At 35.4% G+C, this 11504-nt stretch overlaps 2 protein-coding genes across 2 annotated transcripts; both read right to left on the minus strand.

The window, feature by feature from the left end:
* Positions 1-774: 774 nt before the first annotated feature.
* Positions 775-2609, minus strand: LOC137839340 (uncharacterized). The gene is made up of 2 exons (XM_068648459.1): positions 1335-2609; positions 775-1158 (listed from the first exon to the last, which is right to left on the minus strand). Exons 1-2 carry the CDS (start codon positions 2607-2609, stop codon positions 775-777), a joined length of 1659 nt encoding a protein of 552 aa, XP_068504560.1.
* Positions 2610-2722: 113 nt separating this feature from the next.
* LOC137839341 (uncharacterized) lies at positions 2723-3667 on the minus strand. Its single transcript, XM_068648460.1, has 2 exons — positions 3561-3667; positions 2723-3416 (listed from the first exon to the last, which is right to left on the minus strand). Exons 1-2 carry the CDS (start codon positions 3665-3667, stop codon positions 2723-2725), a joined length of 801 nt encoding a protein of 266 aa, XP_068504561.1.
* Between the last annotated feature and the right edge of the window lie 7837 nt (positions 3668-11504).

The following is an 11504-nucleotide window of genomic DNA, read 5'->3' on the forward strand; positions in this document are numbered from 1 at the left end:
TTTTTGCATATTTTTTGATTTTTTATGTATTATAATTTTTTTATTTTAAATTTTATATTATTTAGTATTTATTATATTTTGAATTTGTATGTTTTTTATGTATTATAATTTGTATTTTTTAAAATTTATATTATTTAGTATTAGTACTTATATTTTGAATTTGTTCTTGTTTATGTATTATGTAATTTATATTAAAATTTATATTATTTAGTAGTTAGTTGTTACTTTATATGTTATATTTAGCAATAATACGTTCTGGTATTGAGTTTGAGGGTGTTCGACCCTCGACAAACGCGTGAGATAGAACACTGATATAAAATTCTAACCATTTCAGAATATATAATGGATCGAAATTGGATGAATTTTGTTCGTATAAGTGAGGAGTACGAAAGAGGAGTAGAAGAATTTATACAATTTGCACAACGTAACGCGATTAATAGTGGTCATTGATATGAATCCAAATAGACATGACAATAAAATTGGGAATTTAGGGTTACGGAACGGAATAAATTCAAAACAGTAACAATAAAAACTTGGATAAAAGAAGGCGCCACAAACAAAATTTGATAAGCTTAAGGATGATCGCCACAAGAATTGGTGGATTCTTGATAAGATCGCAAGATACAGGGAAAAACCCTAGCAGAGAAACACTCTCTAAAATTATCAAAATATTCGTCCCTCTAATATGAGTTTCAACAGTGTATAAATTACAAAGGTCTTTTCTTATTTGTAAGAAAATAAGACGATACTACAATCCTTATATTTCAAGAATGATCATTTGTCCCAGTGGTTAGGTTGAGAAAGACTTGAAGTTAAATCCAAAGCTTTATCACCTCCAATAAAAGGAGACAAATCAGACACATTAAAAGTGCTACTCATATTGTACTTACTTGAAAGATCAATCTTGTAGGCATTGTCATTAATAATTTCTAACACTTGAAAAGGTCCATCCCGTCTAGATTGGAGCTTGGATTTTCTTTGTCTAGTTAACATTTCTTTCCTCATGTGTACCCAGACCCCATCTCCAGGATCAAAGATTACTTTCTTTCGTCCTTTGTTAACTTGTTTAGAAGAACATTCACCTTTTCCTTTAACTTGTGCTTCAACCTTTTTATGTTGCTTTCTCACATAGTCAACCTTTGCCTGTGTATCTTTATGCTTTAAAACAGAAATGTTAGGCATAGTTAACAAATATATTGGAGTTAAAGGATTTAATCCATACAAAATTTCAAATGGATCACAATTCGATGTGCTGTCAACAACCATATTGTAAGCAAACTCAACATTAAATATAAACATAATTCTTGGATAGCCTTCACTTTTTCATAATCTACCTGAACTCCTTTGGCACTTACCACAAAATCCAAGAACGCAATTTGTTCAGTACAAAATCTGCATTTATCAAGATTAGCATACAACTTTTCTTTTCTAAGAACATTCAAAACAGCACACAAATGTTCCTCATGTAATTCCAAACTAGTGCTATAGATCAAGATGTCATCAAAATACACCACAACAAATTTGCCCAAAAATTCTCTCAAAACATAGTTCATTAATCTCATAAAAGTGCTTGAGGCATTTGTTAGCCCAAATAGCAACACACGCCAGTCATACAATCCATATTTTGTTGTAAAGACAGTTTTCCATTCATTCCCATTCCTAATCCTAATTTGATGGCAACCACTTCTTAAGTCAATTTTTGAAAATATACAACCACCATACAATTCATCCATTAAATCATCTAACCTGGGAATATGGTGTTTATACTTAATGGTAATGTTATTGAGTGCTCTGCAATCTCTGCACATCCTCCAATAACCATCATATTTAGGCACCAAAATTAATGGAACAACACATGGGCTCATGGTCTCTTGTACCCATCTTTTGTTCATCAATTCTTCAACTTGAGTTTGGATTTCCTGCAAAACAGAATCAACACTAGGAAGAAAATTAATTTGGTTAGAATGGTCAGCAACCAAAGTGTTGTTTTTGCAATAAGGTAAATAAAGAGGTTTGCTAGAAAGTAGCAACTTTTTCACTTCATTCACTTTCAGTAATCCACTCATTTTTCTCTCATGTGTTTCTCTCTTTTTAGGTGTTTCACTCTTGCTCTGTTTAGGTGTTTCACTCATCTCTCTTTTCTCTTGGACTCTCTTTTCTCTCAATTTGATTTGATCCTCACACACCTCTCTAGGAGATAAGGGTTTGAGAATGATCTTCTTATTATTCTGCATGAAAGAGATTTTATTGGTGAAACCATCATGAATAGCCTTGGTGTCAAACTGCCACGGTCTCCCTAACAAAATGTGAGTTGCCTCCATTGGAACCACATCACACAAGACATTGTCATTATATTGTCCTATGGATAGGTTCACCTCCACTTGCTTACTCACTGTCATCTCTCCATCTTCACTAAGCCATTGAAGCTTGTATGGCCTTGGGTGCGGTTTTGTCTCCAAATTCAATTTGGTAACTAGTCTTGAGCTAGCTACATTGGTGCAACTTCCTCCATCAACTATGAGTGAACATATTTTCCCTTGAATGGAACATCTAGTATGGAAAATATTTTCCCTTTGGGTTTGGTCCAAAGCTTGCATTTTGCTTCCCATAAGCCTTCAAATCATCAACAAATCACCCTCCAATGTATCCAACTCCACCTCTACCTCTTCCTTCTCTTCTTCACTTGAAGGTTCACTGACTATTTGTGTCTTTGATAAACTGATCATATTTTTTTTGTTGGACATTCTGAAGCATAATGTCCTCTTCCCAAGCATTTGAAACATTTTACCTCACTTGTTTTCCTTTTAGGTGGTGAGTTACTATATCTATGAGGTGACTTCCCACTTGAAGATGTGACTGAACTTGAGGGAACTCCTTTATCCTTCATCGCCTTATCCTTCCAATTGAAATTTTTATTATTGTTAGAACTCCTCATGATTCCCTTCCTCTTGAGTTGTTGTTCTACTTGGTTAGCCTTGTGCAACAACTCTTTCATGTCAACATACTCTTGCAGCTCCACAACATCCCTAATATCATGATTCAATCCATTCAAAACTCTTGCCATGATTGCTTCATTTTCTTCATTCTTTCCAGCTCTAATCATGGTCACCTCCATCTCTTTAAAATACTCCTCCACACTTCTATTCCCTTGAGTCATTCTTTGAAGTTTGAGTTGCAAATCCCTATTGTAGCTTGCTGGAATATATCTCTTCCTCATAATCCTTTTCATTTCTGCCCAAGTCTTCACCATGGGTTCCTCATATCTAATTCTCTGCCTTTGGTATTTATTCCACCAAGTTAAAGCATAAGCTGAAAATTCAGCTGCTGCCAACTTCATCTTCTGCTCCTCATTGTACTCATTGCAAGCAAACACATGCTCCACTTTAATTTCCCACTCCAAGTAAGCATCAGGATCACTTTTCCCATTGAATGTGGGAATATTTAATTTTATTCCATCAATTCTCAGAGTTCTTTATTCTCCATCATTTTCTCTTCTCCTCCTCCCATCTCCTACTCTATTTTCTGGATTTACTTGTTGTGCTTGCTCCATTTGATCCAACCTCTCATGGAGTCCATCACTTTGTTGTTTCATTATCCTGTGCAAGTGTTGTGTTAAGGCTTGCATCTGTAGTTGAGACAATCCACTATCTGACGGTTCCCCTGCCATGCTCAAGTAAACAGATTACAAATAACAATAAGTTTGGGCCTCACACCACTTTCTCACGTGTTTACACTCAACACTCGTGTTTCACACAATAAGGCTTTTTTCTAATGATCACACTGCCTTTTACCACTCTTTCTCTAGTTAAGGTTCTTACAAGAATCAAGCGATCAATAATCCAGAATCACTTTCAAAAGTAGCAATCAGAATTAATTAAAATTAATAGTAAAGAACAAAATAGTGAAGAACAATTTCACTATCAACAAACAAGCAAGACAATTAAAAAAACAGCAAGCAAAAACAATATATAGAGAAAATAAAATATGTAGACAGGACACTTTTAGAACTTTTAACAAACACCAAGTATGCACTGAATAAGAACTATTTTTTTTTTCTGTTTTCCTCTTGTTCTTTTTTTTTCTATTTTTGTTTTCCTCTTCTTCTTCCTTTTTATTTCTCTTCTCTTTTTTTCTATTTTTTTCTGTTTCTGCTTTAATTAAAAAATAAATAAATGAACAGTACCCCGTGAACAGTACCGTGAACAGTAATGAGGGGAAAAAAAAATTCAGGATGCACAATTATATTATGACTCAAACCTTTGCTCTGAATACCAACTGATATGAATCCAAATAGACATGGCAATAAAATTGGGAAGTTAGGGTTACGGAACGAAATAAATTCAAAACAGTAACAATAAAAACCTGGATAAAAGAAGGCGCCACAAACAAAGTTTGATAAGCCTAAGGATGATCGCCACAAGAATTGGTGGATTCTTGATAAGATCGCAAGATACAGGGAAAAACCCTAGCAGAGAAACACTCTCTAAAATTATCAAAATATTCGTCCCTCTAATATGAGTTTCAATAGTGTATAAATTACAAAGGTCTTTTCTTGTTTGTAAGAAAATAAGACGATACTACAATCCTTATATTTCAAGAATGATCATTTGTCCCAGTGGTTAGGTTGATACTCTGTACTTGGTTCTGAGTTCAAATCCTAACTCCAAATAAAATAATAATATTATTTTATTTTAATATTCCAATCTTGTTGTGCGTGGCCCTTGGGTTTGGATAATTATGAGGCCAAAAAGATTCTTTGTCCAATGAGTATGGAGTATAAAAAGATACATGCATCTCCTAATGATTGTATATTATACCGGAAAGATTTTGAATTGTTGAAAAGTTGTCCGAGGTGTGGGTTATCACGTTATAAGTTGAAACAAAAAGATGATGATACTATTGAAGATATAGAAAAGCATGGACCCCCAATGAAGGTTATGTGGTATCTTCCCATCATTCCAAGGATGAAGCGTTTGTTTGCAAACCCAAACGATGCTAAGAATCTTAGATGGCATGTAGATGAGAGGAAATGTGATGGCATGTACTGACATCCAGCTGATTTTATTCAGTGGAAGAAATTTGATGACGAGTTTCCAAAGTTTGGTAAAGAATCAAGAAATATCCGACTTGGTTTAGCTACAGACGGAATGAATCTGTTTGGTAATATGAGTACAAATCACAATTCATGGCCTGTTTTACTAGTTTTTTACAACTTACCTCCTGGATTGTGCATGAAACGAAAATACATGATGTTGTCTATGATGATATCCGGTCCGAAACAACCAGGGAATGATATTGATGTTTATCTAAGTCCTCTAATTGAAGATTTGAAGTTAATCTGGGACTAGGGTGTTGAAGTATTTGACAGATTTGCTAATGAAACTTTCAAGCTTCATGCCATGTTATTTTGCACCATCAATGACTTTCCGGCATATGGTAACTTATCAGGTTATAGTGTTAAGGGTCATAAAGCATGTCCAATATGCGAAGAAGACATTGCTTCTTAACAATTGAAACATGGAAGGAAGACAATATATTTTCGGCATCGGAGGTTTCTTAGAAGTCATCATCCTTACCAGAGATTGAAAAAAGCCTTTAATGGACACCAAGAGGCTAGTGGTCCACCAACTCCATTAACCGGTAACATAGACCACACCTTCGGTAAGTAAAAAAAAAAGTCATTTGTGATAAACATTTGGAAGAAGAAATCAATCTTCTTTGATCTTCCGTACTGGTTGAGGTTAGAAGTCAGACATTGTATAGATGTAATGCATGTTGAGAAGAATGTGTGTAATAGCTTAATTGGTACACTTCTTAACATTAACAGGAAGACGAAGGATGGTCTAAATGCTCATTTAGATTTGATTGAGATGAACATACGCGGCGAGTTGGCACCCATAGAAATGGGTAAGTGTACATATTTGCCCCCAGCCTGTTACATAATGTCAAAAGATGAAAAAATTAGTTTTTGTCAATGTCTAAAGGGTGTGAAAGTGCCATAAGGACATTCCTCAAATGTGAATAGCCTAGTGTCAATGCCAGATTTGAAGTTAATTGGGTTGAAGTCTCATGATTGCCACATCTTGATGCAACAGTTGTTGCCGGTAGCTATCCGTGGGATCTTACCAAAAAATGTTAGACATACCATAACCCGTTTGTGCTCATTCTTCTCTTCCATTTGTTGTAAAGTCATTGATCCATCAAAACTAGATGAACTTCAAAATGAAATTGTTGTTATCTTGTGTGAATTGGAGATGTTTTTTCCTCCATCTTTTTGACATCATGGTTCATCTAGTGGTGCATCTGGTAAGAGAGGTTAGATTGTGTGGACCAGTGTACTTAAGATGGATGTATCCTGTTGAGCGGTATATGAAAATTTTGAAAGGTTATGTGAAAAATCATTATCGTCCAGAGGCTTCAATGATTGAAAGGTACATAGCTGAAGAAAGTATTGAATTTTGTTCAGAGTACATGACAAAAGGAAATCCAATTGGTTTTCCAGCTAATTCATGGCACCACAGGCGTTCTACAAGTAAATGTTTACGTGGTGTGAATATTGTAAGCAAATCTCGATCAGAAGTCTTGCAAGCACATTTGTACATATTGAATAACACAGATAAAGTTATACCTTACATAGAAGCTCATAAAGCCATTGTGAAGGCAAATAACCCAAGACAAGCAGAAAAATGGGTCTTGATGGAACATAATAGAACTTTCATGTCTTGGTTTAAAGACGAGGTGTTCAAGGATTCAACGGCATCAGAGACCTTGACCTGGTTGGCTGCTGGATTGAAGTTTGATGTCATCTCATGTACAACGTACGAAGTGAATAATTGTATATTTTACACGAAGTCCATGGATGAAAAGAGTACAGTTCAAAATTCTAGTGTCACTCTTGAAGCTGAGTCAATGCAGTTTTTGACTTTGAAAGATACAAATCCAGTACTTGGATCAATGACATACTATGGGTTTATAGAAGAGATATGGGAGGTGATAGCATTGAGCTCTTCTCTTTTACGGTTTTTGGGTGGTTTGCAGAAGCTTAATGGGTTGTAGGTGGATCAAGGCTCTCCTAGGAGGTTTGGTAGCCTTTGAGGTGCATGAAGAGTAGGGAAATAGGAGAGGTTCGACCAACTCCCTTTGGTTGGTGAAAGGATTGAAGATTAAAGCCCTAAATCTAGGGAGATTTAGGCAAGAGAGTATGAATGGCTCAAATTTGACAGCATTTCAATACTCAAAATAATCTTAGAATTACATGAGGTAGGCTCCTCCTTAAATAGCCTTGGAGGACCGTAAATGTACATGTAAATGAAAAGTAAATGCTAGCCAAATTACATGCAAATGTGAGCACATGGGAGCACATGGGAGACGTTAGCACATGGGTGTGCCTAGGCTTCACATGGCCGGATTTGTTAAGAGAAAAAGGAGGGAAAAATCAAAGTGATGGCACATGTGAGAAGTGGCACCTAAATGGAGGTAGGTTCTAGAATCCTTCCTTGTGTGGTTGGTCTAGAATTTACGCCCATTAGGTCTAGCTAATTGGGCTGGTCCTAAGTTTACTTAGAAATGGATATTTCTAATTAAACTTAGGTTTAGCCTTTTAAGTACCACTTTGCATGTTTCATCATATTTACAAAAAGATTTAAACTATGCTACTTTGACTAGAAAAGTAAGAAGAATTATCACACACTAGAGTCTATGACATGTAAAAATGTGTCCTCTTTACCCCTCTTTGACTATGACTCTAGTGGTTGCCTCAATGTAGCATTTTAGTGGCCTTTCAATGGGTTGGTGCTGGGGCGTCTTCCATCAGGAGGTTGACTACACTAAGTTTTCCGTTCCAGTTTTCAAGTGTAAATGGGTTGACAATAAAAGTGGGGTTAAAATTGATGAATCGGGATTCACACTTGATGGAAGAGGCCCAAGTACAAGCCCACATGCAAGCCCACCAAAGGGTAGATTTGGGCCAACCATAGAGTTATGGCCAAGAGGATCCAAGAAGACGTTCTTTTACATGTTCAAATGCCATAAACTCTAGTGTAGATTAGACTTTAATTTCTTGTCAAAATTAGCATAGGAACTTTATTTGTAATTTTCTTAGAATTAATTTTGGCACCTAAAACACCAACCTAGGTAAACTTAGAGTTTCTAAAAAAACCTCTAAATTTACCAAGGCCGGTCTAGAAAGCCCATGGAGGGGGTGAGCATAAAAACTACACACACCCCTCCCTATGTGCTCATTTGTGCACCCATGTGCCATGTGCACCCATGTGCTTCACATTTACATTTCATTTGGCTAGCATTAGGGTTGCATTATGGTCCTCCTTAGCCTATAAAAGGAGGAGCCTACACCTTGTATTTTCAAGTTTATTGTGAGTAAAGTTATGCTGCCAATCTGTGCCAAGCTTTGCTTCTCCCTAGAATTCTAGGCTCTAAACTTCACATCCTTCACCTTTCCTTGGGCTGGCCGAACCTCCCAATATTCATACACACCATGAACCTTCAAGATCAACATCACTCTTAGGAGGATCTTGCACACACACCTCCATAGCTTCCGCACCATTTTCTTACATGATTCAAGAAGACCTTCATGAAATTTGCCATCATTTGGTATCATGAGCTTGTGTTCTTCAAGATGAGTTGCTTTTGGTCTTTTCATTTCTATTTCTTCTTTATTTCATGTTGTTTATCTTATTTCCATAATTGTCTTGCTGTTTTTTGCATTTTAATTTGTTTTGGTGTGCTTTGTGGAAGATCCAACCGAAGCACTTTTGTTCAATTGATCTTGAACAAGTTCTTGTGCAAATTGTGATAGGATTCCATACACCTTTGAGTTGCTATTTTCTTTTAGGCTTTTGAGTCTTTATTGCTTTCTTATTTAGTTCATATTATGCTTTTGAGTCTTTAATTTCTGAATCTTATATGTTTTGTCAGTCATGTTCATCCACAATGTCAACAATTCTTAGTAGTCCTTTATTTGGCTGGATTGTTTCTTGATTTTGGGTATCTTTAATTGCTTTGAATCTGCTGTTCTTTGATCTTTTGGTGCCTTTTTAATTTTAGTTTGAGTTCATATTGTGTTTATATCCTACACAATTCTATTTCACAAACTCCATTGTGTTTAAATTTTGGTCTCTTGCTGTTTTTGTTTCCAGTTTCCAGAATCCCCTGTTTCAAATTTTCTATGCTGGCTGTTTTGTTCCAGAAAAATATTTTCACTCATAGGAAAATTTTGATTCTATGGAATATGCAATTTTGAAGTGTTATAGAAAGGACAAAAAAAGAATTAGTTCAAAAGAATCAACAGAAAAAAAAATGATAAATCTTTTAAAATCAGTGTGCAAATCTGAGGCGCTACAGCTGGCGTAACTGAACACCAAAATTGCAAAATTTATTAAAACAAAATTGGTGCATGCGTTTTGAGTGATTCCAAAGCCAGATTTTAGCTAAGATCTTGAATATCTTGCATATCAAATTTCAGAATCATATCTTAAAAACACAGCTCAGCATAAATTTGGGAAAAACACGTTTCTGGCCCACAACATTTTCCAGTGGTGCTGTTTTTTTTTATTTGGTCATCTAATTCTAGTGCTATGCTTAGGATTCTTTTGTGTGCCTACCTTTATTTTGGTACCTTTTATTTGCTTGCTTAATATTTCTTGGACCTCTTTCTAGTTGTCATAATCTAACTCCTTTTGGTGGTACTGTTTTATTCAATTACATTGTTTCTTGCTTTTGTTCTTTGACCTCTAATTTGGTGCTGGAATTTATTTCTCCTTTGGTGCTTAATTGAATGGAAACTTGACTTGGGTAAGGTCTAGTCTTTTGATAGGTGCTGGAATTGGAGAATTAAAACCTTCATTCTAAGGGGAAACAAATCCAAGACCGAAACAAGCTTTCTTGAAAAACACTACAAACACTTGGAGGGCCAACAAGCAAAGACAACAAGGAAGTGCATTTAGCAAAAAGAGGATCAACAAAGGGAGTTTTCTTAATTTCCTTGCAACTTAATTTGTGTTAATTACCTCTTAATTACGATTTAGACGGTGAGTGTGTCTTCAAGGGCTCAAAGTGTCCAAGAAGCCTCACCTAGGGCCGACTAGTATAGAATTCTTAATTAGCAATTGTTAATTGTTTGTAATTGTTTTTCTATTGCTTAGTTAGTGACGCTTTGCATGGTTATTTTATTAAGTTTGTGTTAAACCGACTAGCTTTGTTGATTAGTAGCTTGCATTGTTTTCTTTCATTGAAAATTTGATTTCTCAACTTAATTGTGTTCTAAGTGGTTTACTAAGAGAAAGTTTTGTGTGAAGACATTGAGGGATAGTTTTTGGCTAAGGCAAAGGCTTGGTATTTTAGTAGTCCTTTGTGACTCACCTCCCTTACTTGGAAAACTACCTTCTTTGACTTTCCTAAGTTTTCTCAAAGTAAAATACTTGTATACACAAAGCTTTAGCCATGTCTTCTTCTTCTCATTCTACAAAGTCTATTGGAAGTGAATTAAAATCTTTAAAAACTCTTTTGAAAGAAGTTTCACAAACTGTGCAATCAATTGCTTATAGACAATTGGAGAGTGAGACTAAACTTAATGTTTTGACTAAAGCAAAGAATGAGAAGTCTCAATTTTCAAAAAAATTACATTCTCATGTATCTAGCTCTAAACATCATGATTATCTTGGGGAAGAAAGTCTTAGGAAAAATGAATATCATCTACAATTCCCTAGGAGAGCTAGGAAAGAGAGACAAGAAAACCTAACCAAGCATATCTCTCACACTCAAGCTAGAGAAATTCCATGTTTAGAATACCTTGGCAATGATCAATTAGCATCTCAATGTTTCAATGAAAGATCTATGATCTTAAGGGACAAAGATGAGAATAGTAGCCAAGAAAAAGAAGCTAGTGAGAGTGAAGAAAATGTAAAAATAGAAAAGCAAGAGAAAACCCTTGGGAAACAAAAGGCGTGGGAGAAGAGTGTTCCTTCCCACAAGGTCATTCAACAAGAAGGAAAAGTTGAAAATACATTTGAAAATATACCTCTTGTTGAACAACCTAGCCTTACCTTTTGTAAAGGAACACTTGCAAGCCTAGAAAAAAAAGAAGAATCCTTAAAAAAGGCTTGCATAGATAAAAATATAGTAGATTATTTTACATACATGCCAAGATATCACCAAGTGAAGGTCAAGTCATCTATAGGCATCTACAAAGACAATTTTTTATGTGAAGTAGTGCCTAAAGAAACTTGTCATGTCTTATTGAGACAACCTTTGCAAAGAATTGAAATTTCCATGAACAAAGGTTGTATCAACGAGACTACCTTCACACATAAAAGAGAAATTCTTCATGAAGAAGAACTCATGGGTCAAATTAGAGTTGATAAAACTCTAGAGCTTTTAAAAGGAAAATTATTGTCACCCATGAGAAAAGATGTTCAAAGACATTACCCTAGATACATTCCGTGTTTTAAAAATACATCTAGGGCGATTTCTCATGAACTCTATACTCC

Source organism: Phaseolus vulgaris, chromosome 3, assembly GCF_000499845.2.
Source record: "Phaseolus vulgaris cultivar G19833 chromosome 3, P. vulgaris v2.0, whole genome shotgun sequence".
NCBI classification, from domain to species: Eukaryota; Viridiplantae; Streptophyta; class Magnoliopsida; order Fabales; family Fabaceae; genus Phaseolus; species Phaseolus vulgaris.

Bases quoted from the DNA above. Each gene is read 5' to 3' on its own strand.
- LOC137839340 (XM_068648459.1), bottom strand. From the start codon at position 2,609: ATGGGAAGCAAAATGCAAGCTTTGGACCAAACCCAAAGGGAAAATATT. The intron at 1,159-1,334 runs GTAGATTATGAA...TCTGTTTTAAAG, and splicing joins TAAGTGCCAAAGGAGTTCAG to CATAAAGATACACAGGCAAA.
- LOC137839341 (XM_068648460.1), bottom strand. From the start codon at position 3,667: ATGGCAGGGGAACCGTCAGATAGTGGATTGTCTCAACTACAGATGCAA. The intron at 3,417-3,560 runs GTTGGATCAAAT...CAATGGGAAAAG, and splicing joins AGTGATGGACTCCATGAGAG to TGATCCTGATGCTTACTTGG.